The sequence below is a fragment of the Tetrao urogallus genome, assembly GCF_951394365.1.
Source record: "Tetrao urogallus genome assembly, chromosome: 11".
NCBI lineage: Eukaryota > Metazoa > Chordata > Aves > Galliformes > Phasianidae > Tetrao > Tetrao urogallus.
In genome coordinates, this window is record NC_136824.1 from 14,748,702 (window position 1) to 14,765,845 (window position 17,144).

The window sequence follows — 17,144 nt, forward strand, 5'->3', positions numbered from 1 at the left end:
CAGCCAGGTGTTTTCTTCATGAAGCTGCTGCAGTTACAAGTATTGTGCTACAGCTGGTCCAAAAGTGAGTAAGATACATTTTTTTAATTCTTAAATTTAAGTTCCTAACAAACAATCTCCCTTCACCTCATTTTAGAGATAGTGACTCAGACAGATGGTTATTATAAATTTAACATACCAAAATGGAAGGCAAAAATAAAGTGCATAATATCAGTCCAATAATATACTTCTTTGCTAACCTTCAATTTCTGAAAATAATCTTTTCCATACAAACCAGCCACTGATGCAGAAGTGAGATTTTCCTTCCCATTTAATGCAAATTTTGTCTGGTCTCTTATGCCTTCAGAGTACTCACAGTTACTTGTTACTTTAGAACTTCTTGTTTCCTTTAAATCATGACTTAGACCTACCTTTATTACTGGGAGAAAATGCAGCGTAAAAGTGAGTAAAAAGGCTCATTAAACATTTTATGGAATATTTTAGTAGCTATGTACTACTTTAATTGTAACAAAGCATAACAGTTAAAGATCACTTTATACTTATCTAGAAATGTCACAAAGTGATTCAAAATATATCTACTTAAAATGTTTGGAAGAACTCTTTCTAACTTCAGAGTCTGTGCTTTTATATTTAGCAGTTAACAGTGCTCTTAAAAAACGTGAAAGACAGTGCAAATGAACATAAAGCACCAGAGATAGCATAATATTATAGATACTAACGGACTATACAATTTTAAGAGGCAAACATTCCTCCTTCACAATAAAATAAATTTACATTTCATAAAACATTCAAACTGCTTTGAAAATGTTTATCAAAGGTGACAGAATTTGTGTTTCCAAGAAGGTGAGATCTTCCATTTTAAAATGTTGGCCAATTCCTTTGTAAGTTTGTAAGTTACAAGTAAGTCCTTTATAAGTTGTTAGTTTCCATTTCTACATTAATCTTACATGGTTCAACATTCTGTGATTTAAACTATCAGTTAACTTACTGTTTCTAGTGCAGCTCAGTAACAACATGAGAAGTGCTAAGAATTTGCTTCTGCTTCACAGCCTAATAATTTCACCAAAAAGACAAATACAGTGATAAAACAAATGAGTATTTACTAAACAATTAACTCTTACCTTTTGCTCTTTTCTGTGGGTTCTTGAGTCCAACAAACCCAAGTCCATATCACTAGAGGAAGAATTTCTAATAAGGAGAGAATCAACTGAGCGCTTTCTGTTAGTATCTCAACTTCCCCACATTCCACTGTTTTCCAGTGAGACTTTCTTGGTCACACCAATTTCCATTAATCTGCCACAGCAACACTCCAAATCCAAGGACTGTCCTTAACAATATGCAGCAATACTTTTGCGTGTGCATTAAGAAAGATATCCATTCAGGAACTGGTGAGCAGAAGTTTCTCTTGTCGTTCATTCACAGCTTTCCAAATTGTCAGTCTCACAACTGTTTTAAATGCTGCAACTGCGGCTTCAAAACAGAAGTTATTCCAAAACTTATGATAACTGAGTGAAGATGGTAGCAATGAACACAAATCCAAACTGATATACTACTTTTTTTTTAATTCAGATGGATTAATTGCAGAATAAACATGATAAAACAAGAGGTTTTTTTATCCTAGAATAAAATGAACTTATTTTAGAACAAGGTGGAGTATGTGCAGGGATGTAGGACAATAAAAAATCAAGGTTGTGGTTCAGCTAAAAATATTTCTAAGGATTGGGAAAAATAATGAGAGAAACAGAAAGTATTCCATTTCTACAGATGATATCAAAACAAACTTAGAGAAGTATCAGGACAAACACTGTTTGCTTAACATGCACAAATAAAGTGAAGTCTGGCCATGAATAAGTCAACAAACTGTGACTGCGCTCTATGAGAAACTAAGTACACTGGCATGCTCTCTGATGTGAGGAGATTGTACATAACCAAGACTTATGTTTCTTATGCTTTCCAGTGATTCTGTAAGCACTTTTGCATTAGAAAACAGTATTTATAAAACAAGTGGTTTCCCACTATTTGTACAGGTGTCTCAGAGATCTTCCTATGGATAAAATCTGAAAACAAATATTCACTACCTGACAAAAACAAAAATGCAAGATGCATCTTAAAGTCTGAAATATATCTCAGTCAAGTAATTTTTCAGACATTTTTCTTCCCGTTGCCTGCATATGCAGAATTCATAAACAACAACATTATGATTTATGCTTGTAACTTCCTCACTAGTAATTGTTATGCCAAGGAAAATGTATTTAATGATTTCAGATAGCCATACAATAACATATGGATTTATTTATTGCATGAACCAATCAATCAGTATGAAGCATAGACAGTGAATGGTGAAAACAAAGTACGATGTTCCTTTTCCCTTTATTTTTAGAGGGACTATCTAAGCTTTTACTGTTGTCACTGAGAATTGGGTCTCTGCTTTAAAATGTAGAACAAAATAATGTGGGATGACCTAGAAACTAGTACAGTTTCTGTGGTTACAGAAGTAAAGCCACGCGGCAAAAACATGAGGCAACAGAACAAAATTACTGTTATAAATGCAACTTGGCTTAGGTATACATCTTGAGAATCACAGTGAATTCAAGAAATGTCAACACACTGATTGTGAAAATCAAATGCGGAACAAAGAAATCTGCAGCACTATCTTACTGCTCAGAAGCTGTACTTAATCCACAGGAACTACAGTGAATTTGTAAAGATTGAATAGCACATCAGTATTCTCAGCACCAGCTCAGTAACTTCACAACTCATTTATTGTCTTATTTATGAATATTGTAGCTCAGGCTTGCTCAAGTTCCACAAGGACTCCATGGCAATCTTTAGGGTGAAGAAAAATCACAGGTTTACCATGTGCACCTATTTTTGGCTCTTCACTCAATATTCGAATCTTTTTTTTCTTCAGTTCTGCCATTGCTGCTTTTATGTCATCAACCTTATGAGAGAAAAATACGGTTTACAAAAATTCGTCAGAAAACATCCCCAGACTATGACCTGTTCCTTTTTCTTTTTTTTTTAAGTCAAACTTAATTATAATAATAGCATTTACCATTAAATTTCAGAGGTTTCCTGCAGTAAAATGTAATTAACAAAAACCTGTCTAAACTATATAATGTGATCTTAAGTTTGATGTCATGACATCAAATTGTCTGAATGTTCCCGAACCTTAAAGGTATCCATCCTTCAAAATAATAAAATGAGCACTCAGTTTAGCCAAGATGACAGTCAATAATCTATAATGACCTAGAATTAAAATAATTGCACTGTTTTTTTCCCAGTTGAGGTGTCTGGACATAACTCCATGAATAAACATTCATAACACTATTGTATGAAAGATGCCGAGTCTTGACTCAGAGTAACAGACATCTGTTAATTCCTACTCGTTAGCTGCAGTTTTGTTCATCAGAATTCAGAACTCCCTACAACTCCTCCTACACACAACTACCAGTCAGCTAGAAAAAAAAAAAAAAAGAAGTGACTCAAGTGTTATATAAAAAAAGACAGCAAAAGTGTCAGAAGTAGCAGATAGCCCCCTTCAGGTTGCTTCCCCAAGTAGAAAAGCTACTGCAGCTCCTGCAGAGATAGCCAGAAGAGGAACTGTGTCTGGGCTCAGCTGGAATCAATTTCTGTATCCCTAAGGAAGCAATGAGAGCAAACAGTGGAAAGCCTGTGGTTGCAGTCACGTTACAAGTTTCAGGACTGGATATCCTACCAAACATTCAGCATTCTTTTCATTGCAGTTACTAATTTCAATTGCAGATCATGGTGGAATTACTTAATAAAAATGCTTATTTTGTCCAAAGCAAATTCTCCACCAACACATTTATATAAAATTTTCCTTTGAATAAGGCGGAAGGAAAAACGAAAAGCAATTTGATAAACTCATCAGACTTCCACCCTAGCACTGGAAGATATTTTTGAAATTCAGCTTTTTGCAATAAGATTTTTCATGGAAAGTTATTTCTACAACATATTTTCAAATTTCAAATGAACAACCAATTGAAATTAATTTTGTTTATCTGAAAATTATTTTTGCTTAAATTCAGAAGAGAATATGCCCTGAAATGCTGGGATTTTCATTCTGAAGGGAATAGGAAATTAGGGGAGGAGTGGTTAATTTCCAAATTTGTTTTTGGTTCCATTTAAAAATCAAGGCAACAACTGAATATCTTTTTCCATGTAAACTGATCTATAACCTTCCATTTGAATTTATATGGAGACCACTAATACAGGAGACTTTGAACAATCATGATCTGATTTTTTTTTATTTTTTCTTTTTCTTTTTTGCTTAGGGAATCTAGCAGTAAGTTCTAAGACTTCACTTAGGAGATTCTGGCTGAAGGTAGTAGTCCTTCATATGTTTCATCAAACTTATCTGTTCCATTATGACTCCTGGTTCTCTTGGCCTACTATATCCAGCTACATGTTTTCTTCTTTAATACAACACTTCTGCATTTTTCAACATAAGATAACTAGCGTGTCCCATTCTTCACAGTTTTCATAATTAACAGTATGTTTTCCCTTGACAACTGTCTTTGGTTTGTCTTCAACAAGAAAGATCCTATCTCTACAGAATGGAGAACTAGACAGAACAATTTCAGATGGTAATAACATTTCTTAAAACTTCTTCAGAAGGATTACATTTACTTGAAACTCTAGGGAGGTTTTTGCTGAAAAGTGCCCACATCTTCTTTCTCTTGTACCTATAACTTAGCACTGCTGGTCCTACAGAGGGCTTGAGCTTTTCTCTGGTCTTATTCCAAATCACTTCTTTCTTCTATAGTCCCCATTTCCTAGGTTCACCTTCATGTTTCTAAAACAGAATGGTCTTTATAGATGAAGTTGGAAAGCCATTTCACTCACATTGGGCATCCCTTTATTTATTTATAACTCTTGGAGCGAAATAATACAGTTTGCAAACAGTATTCAAATATGGAAAGCATTAAAAACAGGCAGCAATGTGGAATTTTGCATCCAATGTTTGCGCTAAAATATGAATGTACTACATATGTTGACTACTTATATAGTTGACTACCTTTATACTGCATTGCTTCCAAACAGGACGAAGAAACTCTACAGACTTTGCTGATGTTTGGTCATAGTGACCAATGGTCTTTTTTGACTTCTTTATACAATTATCAATGACATATCAAACAGCAAGAAACTACTGAAAATCTAAACTATGCTTCAGCTTAAATTTACAACTGCATCTTTTACCACTATATATCAGGAAGTTCCAATGTCAAGAAGTTACCACCTGTCAAGTACCCTTAACAAGCCATTGGGCTTGTCTACCTTCCACACTGGCTATAGATTAACAACACATAATATAATTTTTACAGCATACAGGAGGAAAACTTCATGACATAATTTAAGGAATGGAACTCTGGTTTCCAAAACAGAAAAAAGCCATGTTTAAGACTTCCATCTCTACAGCAGGAATTTTCACAAATAAGACAGCCTTATATGTTTGTTCCTCACATATTTTAAGCCTATGGAAAAAACAAATTCAAACTTTATATTTCTATTTCTATTTCTATTTATATTTATATTTATATTTATATTATGTTAAATACCTCAATGCAGATATGATGCATTCCTCCAGTCTTATTCTTTTGCAGAAAGCTTGCAATGGGACTTTTCTCTCCTAAAGGGTGTAGAAGTTCCAGCTTTGTATTTCCCAGCTCCACAAAAACAGTGTAGACACCATGTTCAGGAAGAGCAACAGTCTCGCTCACCCGTGCTCCTAGCACATCTTTGTACAAGGACTGAGCTTTCTCCAGATCAGGCACTGCAATTGCTACATGATTAAGTCGGCCCAATTTCCACAAACAGCTTGGAATGTTTTGAGAAACAGAATTTGATGATAATAAAGTTCGTACTGTTGGAACTGAAGTCTGCAGTCTGGTCAGAAGCCCTGAAAAAAAAGTGAATAGCATCAATATGATGCTTCTGAGAAAGCATAGGTATTGCTCTTTGACCTTTTAAGAGACCTGCGTAACTCCTTGTTGTAAGCAAACTACTGTGGAATGTAGACTGTAGACAAAGACCAAGGAAAGGAAAGAATTATTCCATAGAACTCTCAGCTCAAGGGAAATTCTTTTTTCAGAGACTAATTATTCAGAAGTGTTCTAAATGCTTATATATGCTTGTTAAAAGTAGGAATATGTGGCCAAATACAGCAGTCAGCTGTATAATGTACTTAAAAGTTGCTTCTGAATTTTTCAGAGCTTTTTATAAAACACAGAAAGAAATAAGGACATACCTACACATGTAGAAATTAAAACAAGCAAACAAGAACAACAACAAAAACCTAGGACAGAACTAACTGATACTGCAAGACCCAAAAGAAAGATAAAAGACTTGAGGTTTTATGTGTTAGAACTAACTCCAGCAAGGAAAGAAATGTCACGTTGTATTTGAGGCTTGAGGGACGCTACCATCTCCTCTCCTGTCTTTCATTTCCTATTTTCTCTTTCTCCAATCATTATTCTTTAACCGCTCTTACTTTTCTCACGTGTCATACAGTTCTTTCACTTAGTTTCACTGGCACGTTTCAAGATGTTTAGAAATAATTTCTCTTCTAAGTACAATGAATAATACCATGCCCTATTGAAAAGTAATGATTCAGAAGATTAAAATGATATTTGCTTTTTTAATGCAACTAGTGCCACTGGCTTCAGCATGACTTAAAGAAAAGATACCATTTGTCTCATTGTAAATGAAAAGGTAATGAAAAACAAAACATACTGAATGACAGTATGACACAAAGGCCAGGGCTAACATACAGATGTAGATAAAAGATGGATAAACCGTAAAGGAACAAAGTACAATGAAAAACTGCTTAGATGTCTATAAAACTCTTCAGACTGCTCTGACAAGACAGTACTGAACGCTGTACTATGTCTTATTTCTGTTCTGATCAAATAGTTCAAAAGTTGGGGTTTTTTAATCTGAAAAAAAAAAAAAAGAATTAGAACAATTACAAATAAATATCAGTCTGTTGAATTTGGAGAGATGGGAGGGAAACGTTACTCTTATTGGTTGCATCTAGCACTGCAATTAGAATTAAATGAAAGGATATATTCAGAAAGGCAGCATTTGAATTTCATGCCAGTTTGCTTTAGGCCATGTCAGAGCTCCCAGTGCCTCAAGGCCAAGCTAGAGGCATCTCAGCATTTGTCTTTGATGCATTCTTAGCTGCAAATTCACAGATGTGCCATTTTGCTAAGAGACTGTGCCAAGGATGCACTGAGATTCTGAATGCTTTCCAATACACTTAGGATAGACTGGCTTACATTTTTCAGGCTCTTTGTTCTCTGGAAAGGTACTGGTCCCTGTAAGGTGCAGCAGGAGCTGTAATTAATCAGCTGGTTTCACAGTAGGAAACAGAAATACCGTTTTGCTGGAAGACTACAGCTATCAATTCATTTTACTTCACAAACAAGAATGATGCAGTACTGAGACATGTATGTGTGTGTGCACTTACGTATAAGCTTTAACAATATGCAAAATTTACATATTTTCAATACTCACTACCATAAAAGTAAGCATATTCAGAATATTTTGATAGTAAATTAGCATCCTACACTAAGTGCTTTCATAAGCTTGCTCAGCTCTCCAAGTAAGCACTCTGCTGTAATTCTTGCCAGCCTTTCACACAGTACATCCTGTCATCACTTTCATCTGAGCCAGAAGTTCTGGAAAATTCTTTTTTGCTTTTGTTACCTTTAGGTTACAATAGTGATACTATAGTAACTCAATATTTCAAAGTACTTTTCAGCTTTTTATTTACATATTTATTTAAATATTAAAACAAAATCTACCAGCAACTTCTATGCAGAAGAAAATTTTTTGTTTCTCAAATATCTATGCAGAAAGTATTTTGCAGATACAGTTGTTATCTAAATGGAAATGTGTCTGGAGTGAACAAAGCAGTTGCCTGAGGAAGCAGTAGCATGCAATGCTCTATAACATACAAAACAAAACATGCACCTTCTAGCTGGTATAATCAGAGGAATGGATAATTAACTAGACTTGAGTTTAACCAGGTTACCAGAGTAAATAATGCATTTTAAAAAAAGTCAAATACTCTTTTCAAACTACCTAAGATTAATAGTTGTTTCCTGTCATCACTTTTTAAGATCTGATTCAATTTTTGGTGAAGCAAGAGAAATTTTCACTTACAGAAAGTCAGTATTTTCCAAAAGAGAAAAAAGATGTGAAATTACTACTTGCTATGCTATTTCTGATGTTTTCTAAGCAATTTTCTTATTTAATTCCTGTTTCCAAGTACTAATATGCCATGATTGAGTGGAAATAATAATAATGTAGATTTTCAGGCAGTCATGACCAGTAGGAAAAGCTTCAATGTTTCTCAGTCATCTTGATATCTCCCATCTGTAATTCTTGCTGTACTTCACCCAGGGCATAAGATTAGCATAAGATTACATGGCTATTATGATTAAATTTGCATTTTTTGGCAAAAATTAGAGAGGTAGACTGTTACTTGGCTATTACTGAAGCAACAGTAAAGCAAATAAAGAGTATTATTTTTGTTGGTTTCTACTCAAGAAAACACTTGATTTTTGTAGTATTTCCTGGACTGACAATAGAGTGAAAAAGTTAACAATAATCTAAAGATTCTTGTGAAGTCAAAACATATACAAAATATATATTATGCATCAACCCACTTCCTCCTCCTAAGAACTCTTTTTTTTTTCAGTAAGTATGTATGGACAGAGGACATTTTTAGAGTTGTGAAGACGTATGACTTTATCCTGACTCTAGTCATATGCATGTTTTAATTCCAAAAGGATCGGTATGAACTGGCTGAGAATAAACAAACAGCATTTGTATTGTTCTGGCATTATATAGATTAGTACCCATATAGTTACTAGTTACTTGAAATTCTACTCTTTATTCATCTTCATGGTTTTGGCCTCATTTTCATGCTAAGAAGTAGCACACCCAATAATCAAAAGGATGACCCTGCAGTGAAAAAGAAAGCTTTCCAGCAACTTCAGAATGAAACTCCATCACTTTCATGTTTCAGTGAGTTATGCATAAATCACAAAGCTAGTCTTTTGTTCAGAGAGATGCGGTTACATTCTTCAAACAAAAAAGCATTCATCCAATAACTTAGAGAATTACTCAAATAAATCTGAACTTCCTCCAATGATAAAAAATAAGACTTTGTTCCTTTTGAAACCAATGGAGACTGCTACTGAAGTATCTATCCAAGCATCTGTTCCTCTTTGACAAACTTGCATGTGCCGACCAAATTCACACATGCAGTTTCTTCTCCTATTATGTATGTAATTTACCCTACTGTTCTTTTTAAATATGTAATTTTTCAGGCACTGATAACCCAAGCTGAATTTTTTAAGGCATCTTGTCCTTTAGGGAAGATTCAGCACACCCTGCCCTCCTATATGATTACTGTTTTTAGCTTTGGCATTACTGTGGAATGTATGTTACCATGTTCAGCTTCACTTGAAGAATATTTTTAATGTATCTATTTGGGTTTTATTTTTTTAATTGTTAAATGTCTGAGTGCTGGTATTATGTGCATCAAGAATTTAAACGTGTGCAATTGTCCTGATAGAATCAAAATGGCATTCTGCAAATGCTGACTCATAGGCCTGTTGCCCCTGATGGCGGCCGTTTTTGTTGACTTACATGGTGAGGTAAATAAATACAAGCAAAATCGTACTCAGTGCAGCAGTGCTCTCTGAGCAGTTGCAGAGCTGTGGGCCACACTGAGAAGATCCTTCTCACTGGGCACTGCTCTATGGCTTGGTTTGACATTGAGAAAAACTCCCAAGCGCAAAGACAGTGTTGTCACCATGCGGAGCTGGGCATAGCAGGGCTGTGTATACTGTGTATAAGCTCTCTGGAGCAAATGGAAAAAGGGCACAGTTTGTCCCTTTTAAATCCCAGGAGTTTTGAGGTGCTGTTCACATCTTGGAAGCTGCCAGCAAGGCCTGGACCATCCTTAGCACTGCTCTGTTTGTGCCAGAGGTACTTTTGGGATCAGAAGGGCTCCATAGTTCTGAAGGAGCACCAGACTGCACCAAGTCTTATTCACTTTTCCCCTGCAGTCAGTGGCAGTAAGGCAGTGCGGTGAGGATACAGTGAGGGCAATCTGCCATCGCTGTTAGGAGAGGGAACAGTTCAAGTAATTATTATAGTGAATGGGAAATAACTTTGCATTTGACTTCTAAGTTGCATTTTAAAGGCAAGCTTCTCTTTGCTTCTCTACCCTGGTGCTCTAAGTAGGCGGTTTGCTGTGTAGGTTTATGCTGAGACAGGTAACGCCGTCCGTATCAGACCTTTTTAAAACCAATCCTGCGTAGGTCGCTCAGCAAGCAGCAGGCCCGCAAAGCTACCAAAAGAGGCCGCGGGCGGCTCTGCGCCCATGGCAGGCACAGGTGGCGGTACCCGCACAGCCCCGCTCCCGCTCCCAGCCCGGCTTCCTCCACGCGCCCACGCCTGGCGCCGCTCCCGCTCTCAGCAGCCCCGCCGCGTTCGGCCCCCCGTTACCGGCCGCCGCGCGCCCCAGGGAGGCCGCCATGTCGCCGCCCCACCGCTCGCAGCCCGACCAGCCGCACGCAGGCGGGGCCGGGCCGCCCTCCGCCGTCACCGCCACCGCCCCCCGCCCGGTGGTGCCGAGCGGAGCCCTCGGGCGCAGTGACGGCGCAGAGCTGCGCGCCCATTCGGGCGTCACGGTGCGCGCCCGGCACGGCGGCGTGGTGCCGCGGCCCCAGGGGCTGCGCGGGCGCCTTTCTCCGAGGCGTGAGCGTCTGTGCCTGGCGTTGTGGAGTGAACGAGCAGGCCGGATCGGTGCTTGAGGCACAAGGCTTTGCGAGCGGCTGTGACACATCCTAGGCACGTGAACTGTGCTGTACCCAGTAATAAATATCTCCGTAATTAACACTGTACATCAGCATCGCCGCTCGGACACGGGGACTTCTGAGTGCTCGGTGCCAGCGGGAGGACGTGGGTTCGTGCGGGGCTCCCGCCGCCGAGCAGCCGGGGGCGGGCCGCCTCCTGCCGCTGCGCCCGGAGAGGCCGCGAGGGCGGAACGTTGGTGTGCGGAACGCCGGTGCCGGCTGCTGGAGCCGCTCGGAGCTTTTGGCGAGTGCTCGGGGGCGGTGCCGGGCAGCTGCACGTGAGGGCGATGGCGGCCACGGCTGGGCTGGAGAGGTGCCTCCGCGTGGCGGGTGCTGCTGCGGCGCGGCCTGAACGCTTCCTCAGGTACCTCAGGCGCGGGGCTCGCTGCTCGCTGCGGGGCTTCGTGGCGGCCCGACGGGATTTCTGGTGCCGCAGAGCCGCGTTCTGCTGGGCCGTGCCGGTGCGACGTCCCGGACCTTTCCTCAGCTGTCGGGATGTCCGTTTCTTCCTTCTGTGTTTTGGTGCTGGGAGAAACTGGAATGGCTGCCCGAGGATGAATACTGAGGAATGAGACAGCAGAGAGATGGTTGTTGTTTTGAGTCTGGGGATCTTGGGTGTTTGGTGCTGTACTGCCTCGAAACTTGTGGGTTGCTTACATGTGATCAGAGTACAGTAAAGTGCGGGTGCGGAAGGGGGGAACGTGCAGCAGAGACTTAACTACAGCGTCTCTATTGCTGGGAATGCTCGATATGGTTAACTCATAGAAGCCGTGGATGAATGAAAACGAGTGAGTTCTGCAAAGTAGAAGTGTGTGGGGAGGAACAAAAAGACAACAGCTGCTGTGCTTTTTAAGGTTCTTATTTTTTTTCTTACTCCCAGTGTGCAGGATGAGCTGGCTGCTGACTTCAGAACGTTAACAAAGACTCTTTATGATTTAAATAAAGCTCTTGGAAGCAGTGTAGTTCGTGGAAGTCCTCTCAAGGAGCTGGTGATAGAGAACTTTGATGAAGAACAGATCTGGCAACAACTAGAGCTCCAGAATAATGCGGTCCTTGATGTCTTCAAGAAATCTGTTGCACAGTGTACTAATGATAAAGACCTTTGCCTGATCTCTGACCAGGAAGATGACAGCTCTGATGCAGAAGCCAGCAGTGATAGTGAAGTGGAAGACATGCTAGAAGCAGAAACTGAACAGGAGAATGTCTATACAGAACATAAAACTGAAGTTAAAGAGAAGAAAAGTAAACCCAGAGAAAGCGTAATAGAGAAATACAGTGATGATGATTCTGATGTTGACTTTGATATTGAAGCACTAGAGCAAGAAACTAAAACAGCCAAGAAAACAGCGGTGAGAAAAACAGGAAGAACGTCTATAGTGGATGACAAATTCTTCAAGCTGGCTGAGATGGAAGCTTTTCTAGAACATGTGGAGAAGGAAAATGGGGAGAGGGAGGAGGAGGATGATGATGATATCGACTATTTTGAAGACATTATCTCAGATGATGAGGAAGAAGAGTTTGAAGAAACTAAAGTCAAAGTAAGAATATCAGTAACATAATTCTCTGAAATTTTTTTTCTGTAAATCAGGGTCTGGTATCTGGTGGGGTGACTATAAATTGTTGAGCTCTAAGTGGAAATTGCCAAGTTAGATTTGATTAAACGACTAATGATTATTTATGAGGCTTTACATTAATAATGTACTCGACTTCAATCTCTGTAACAAAATACGCTGATTTAGAAAAACGTACCATCTTCCTATTCCAGTTTCTCTTTAGATGTCTCTTGTGTTTCGGCATGAATTAAGGGCTAGGAAGTCTTGCGGTAAGAAATTTGTGACCTTGCCTAACTGCAGAATACCTGACCCAGCAAACAAGGAAGCATTGCTCATACTGACCTCTGGTGATGAGAGATCTCTAGGGTGACTGGTGCAAAGCCAGAGCAAAGGGGGCTTGGCAACTTCTTTTTTCAGGGACATGGCTTTGTAACTCTCATTTTGCTGAATTGCTGTGTACTTGTTTTGAAAATAAGTCTTATTAGCATTTCCCGAGATTCTTGCTACAAAGAATGCCCAAGATATAAGGGAATAAATACCTGTGAATAATCAGCAATATCTATTTGTCTCTGACTTTTGTATATGTTGAAATAAGAAAGTCAGAATGTCTTGGCTATTTCTATAAGAGGTTATACTGAGATTCTGTAAGTTACTGTGTCAGTAAGTTACAGGAGTAGTGCTGTTCTCCAGGTGTTAAAGGCTGTTAACAGGTTTTTCTATCTCATGTTTTTAGCCACTTAAAAGTTCTAGAGATCTAACATACAAAGACTTCTTTGATCCTGTTGATGACGATGATGACTTAGTAGCTAATGATGCTGAAGACTATGAGAATGAAGAAGCCGATAGTGCTATTGAAAAGGAGAATGAAGAAAGCATGTCTGAGTAAGTATATGCACTATTTGCAGTTAAAATGTTCTTGCAGTTTTACACTAAATGTGCCACTCTGTTGAAGTAGAAAATGAAGTGTGAATTCTAGGTTCTCTTTATTCACCATTTGCCATTTTGTTTTCTGCCGTGTCATTGTGGATTGTATTATCATCTTAGTCAGAAAGTATTTTACTCCTCTCCTGAGTGTTTCTTGGTATTTATTTCACTAAATCAGATAAAAGCCATAACTTCAGCTATTAAAAGTTGGTTTTAATGTATGGAAGTTTCCCTAGTGTCTCTGCCTTCATTGAAAGTTTGTTGTAGTTCTTAAGTGTGAGTTAGTCATGCCAGGTAAACTGCCAGGTAGTGAATGAAATATCTTCATGTAAAAGTGGTGACTTTTAAACTTTTAAACTCCTACTTTAGCATGCATTGTATTTTGATTTTACAGGGCTGAGGATATTAATGAAGCAATCATGGAAAATATGAGAAATAAAAAAGTTTCTTTTAGTTTGCCAGATGACAGTGAAACAGAAGATGTTACTGATGTGCAATTAGAGAGGGGTATTGATCTCAGTGAGGTTAAGTCGTCTTTTGAGAAGAGACAGGAGAAGGTAATTATTTTATTTTTCTAATACTTTGAAACTGTGGCCATTGGTTTTTATTGATTGCTGAAGAAGTTAGAGAAACATGAAGAGGCCGCTTGCAACTTAAAGTGCTTTATGTATATCTGATGTACGTATAGAGTTATATGTTCTCACATTTGTACGTGAGTAGGTATTGGAAGTACCTGAAATGGCTATTTCTTTCTTCGAGTTTACTTGTGAACTGTTTTTAACTTCTTAGGAAATTTGTTTTCCAGATGAGTGAAAAAATAAAAAGTTTAGAAGAAGAGTTGTTGGAGGAGAAACCTTGGCAGCTTAAAGGGGAAGTGAGTGGACATAAGAGACCTGAAAATAGCCTTTTGGAGGAAACAGTACTCTTTGATCATGCAGTCCGAATGGGTGAGCAATGAAGGGTGGCTTTCTTGAACGCATGTTGCCCTGTCACGTTGGATTGTCTTCTCTCTAAGCATGCTGATAGCACCCTTGACTCAAGAGTAGGGTAACAAGAACAACGGTTAAACATTTCAGCACGTTTCTGAGGCTGTGCACTTTCATTCTGGAAAATACAGGATACAGCAATTTTATTGGTTCAATTTTAACTTACTTGAATGTTCCTTAATATAGTGGCAGACTTAATTGCTTATGAGTCCCACATAATATGATTCTCCTTCCCATTCATATCTCTCTGCAGTAGAAGAGAACAGTGTTATTTACTTAGCTTCACCTATCAACAAAAATCTCACACTACTATGTTTTTATTGAGGACTTACTTTCTTTTTTTATTCCTCATAACAAAAAGTATGCCTTGCTGCAGAAACATCAATGTTTTTTTTTCTCAGCTCCTGTGATCACAGAAGAAACTACTTTTCAACTTGAAGATATCATCAAGCAGAGAATATTGGATGAGGTTAATATCTTGCTTGCTCTTCAATAAAAGTATATATTGGAAGGATATTTAAGTACTTAAGGAAATTACACACTTACTATTGATTATACTATTTTTTGCCCTGATCCACTGAAAATAAGCACGCAAACTTGAGCTATACATCTTCTATTACATTTACAAGTGAGAGTGTGAACTTCCAGAGGTTTTGGGGAGCCATGTGTGAACTTGTTAATATACCAGATAAGTTCATGTTCTAAATAAGCTGTTGCACGTATTGCTCTGTACTTGCATTTGATCATTAATTTATCACCTTCTCAGGCGTGGGATGATGTAGTTCCAAAAGAAAAACCAAAAGAGGATGCCTTTGAATACAAGAAACGTATTACTTTGGATCATGAAAAGAGTAAATTGAGTCTGGCTGAGATCTATGAGCAAGAATACTTGAAACTTCACCAGGTGACATAAACAATGCTTTTTCTTTTGGTTTGAAGTTTTCATATGTAAATGTGTGTATTTACTTGTATGCTGCTACCTGTCTTTGCCTTTGTGGAAATACCTCAGTATTTCTGAGTGTTCATAGGTGGAATAGTGGTGAATTGCATACTGTGTTCTCAATCTTGCTAAAGTAAAATTGTTTTAGGAATGATGTTGCAATAACATTGCATTATTAATGCAGCAAAAAACAGAAGAAGAAGAAAATCCTGAGCACAAAGAAATTCAGGAGATGATGGATTCGCTGTTCCTAAAACTGGATGCACTTTGTAATTTCCACTTCACGCCCAAACCAGTATGTACTTCTGTTTCAAAATTACTCTTTTTCTTCCTTTTTATTTATCTCCCAAACAGGAGATGTTCCATTTTCCAAGTATATTTTTAAGTGAACATAGAACTTGTTCTGTTTTCATGTTAGATACATTAGATAATTGGTTGTAAACAAAGACAGATACCTAGTATATCCAGTTACCTATAAGCTCCTGTGAAATGGTGTGCTCGGTCTTGAATGTTTCCTTATTTCTAGCCTGTGCCAGAAGTTAAAATAGTGTCAAACCTGCCAGCTATAAGCATGGAAGAAGTAGCACCTGTTGCTGTTAGCGATGCTGCTCTCTTAGCACCAGAGGAGATCAAGGTAATAAAAATCCTCACTTTTTTGTTTTCTTTCTTTCTTTTATACTTCTATGTATTTAAAAACAAACAAACAAAAAAACCAGTTGTCACAACAGTCAGAGAATTCTGCCTCTCAACCCAGGTATCCTAGGTTGTGATAGTATGGTTGGGTTTTGTTCTTTACCTGTGATGGTAATTATCTCAGTGTATAGCTGAGTGGAAGAGGCAGTTGAATGGCAATAGAATCTATCAGCTGTACAGATAGCAGCTTCTGACAGTTTTTAATCTGTCTTAATGTGGTATTGCCCTAAGCTGGTTAAACATCTGAAATAATCAAAATGCTAAGACGGACTTGAATACTCCGAGGTGAGCTTTCTTTTATGTGCTTATGGATACAGAGATCTCTTTCTCTTTAGGAAAAGAACAAAGCAGGTGATGTAAAAACAGATGCAGAAAAGACTCCCACGGACAAAAAACGAGAGCGGAGAAAGAAAAAGCTTCGTAAACGTATAAAGCTCAGGGAAAAGGAAAAACGGCAAAAACTTCTTGAAAAGATGAAACCAGAACAAAGCATGAAGCTCAGCAAAAAAGCTGCTGCAGCAAAATTAAAAAAGCTTACAAAAGAAGGCAAAGCGTCACTACTCAAGGTATGGTGCTCTCAAATATCCCTGCATCATTTCATTTTCACTAGCTGAGGACCTCTAAAATCTGCAGGATAATGTTTAGCATACTTACAGGGAGAAGTTTCTGTCCTGTTCTTTGTATAATTGCATCTACAGTCCTTTTGGATATCTTGGACCCAAATAGTGTGTGCGCTTGCCTGCCCAGAGCTTGTTACATAGTTTATGTTTGAGCAAATACGTCAGGTAAATATGACCTTTCAGAAGTCAGTAATTAGTTACAGATGATATGTGATTTCTTTTAAAGAACTGATAAATATGATGATGCTGTTTATATATTTCTGGGCTATAACAATTTGTCTGTTGACAGGATGAAGGAAAAGATAAGGCCGTGAAGTCATCCCAAGCCTTCTTCTCCCAATTACAAGATCAAGTGAGAATGCAAATCAAAGATGCAAACAAATTGAAGAAGAAACAAAAAAAGCAGAAAGACGTCTCTGTCCATAAGCTTAAATTATAATTGACTTTTTTATATGTACTAGATCTGTATATATCAGTACATACAGAAACAGTGTTTGTATTTTTATGCTGAATTGGAATGGTTATTA

At 38.2% G+C, this 17,144-nt stretch overlaps 2 protein-coding genes across 3 annotated transcripts; one reads left to right on the forward strand and one right to left on the reverse strand.

Moving 5' to 3' along the window:
* Positions 1–2,788: 2,788 nt before the first annotated feature.
* On the reverse strand, positions 2,789–10,582 carry MCEE (methylmalonyl-CoA epimerase; the record flags this gene model as incomplete). Of its 2 annotated transcripts, none has more annotated exons than XM_079540856.1 (3): positions 2,789–2,941; positions 5,583–5,923; positions 10,552–10,582. In XM_079540856.1, 3 exons carry the CDS (start codon positions 10,580–10,582, stop codon positions 2,789–2,791), a joined length of 525 nt encoding a protein of 174 aa, XP_079396982.1. The 2 variants fall into 2 exon arrangements, with proteins under 2 accessions (XP_079396982.1, XP_079396981.1); XM_079540855.1 differs by having other exon boundaries at positions 5,583–5,910; positions 10,491–10,582.
* Positions 10,583–11,188: 606 nt separating this feature from the next.
* MPHOSPH10 (M-phase phosphoprotein 10) lies at positions 11,189–17,056 on the forward strand (the record flags this gene model as incomplete). Its single annotated transcript, XM_079540868.1, has 11 exons — positions 11,189–11,265; positions 11,782–12,439; positions 13,188–13,336; positions 13,773–13,935; positions 14,184–14,325; positions 14,766–14,833; positions 15,131–15,268; positions 15,489–15,599; positions 15,831–15,938; positions 16,333–16,563; positions 16,907–17,056. 11 exons carry the CDS (start codon positions 11,189–11,191, stop codon positions 17,054–17,056), a joined length of 1,995 nt encoding a protein of 664 aa, XP_079396994.1.
* Positions 17,057–17,144: the final 88 nt, after the last annotated feature.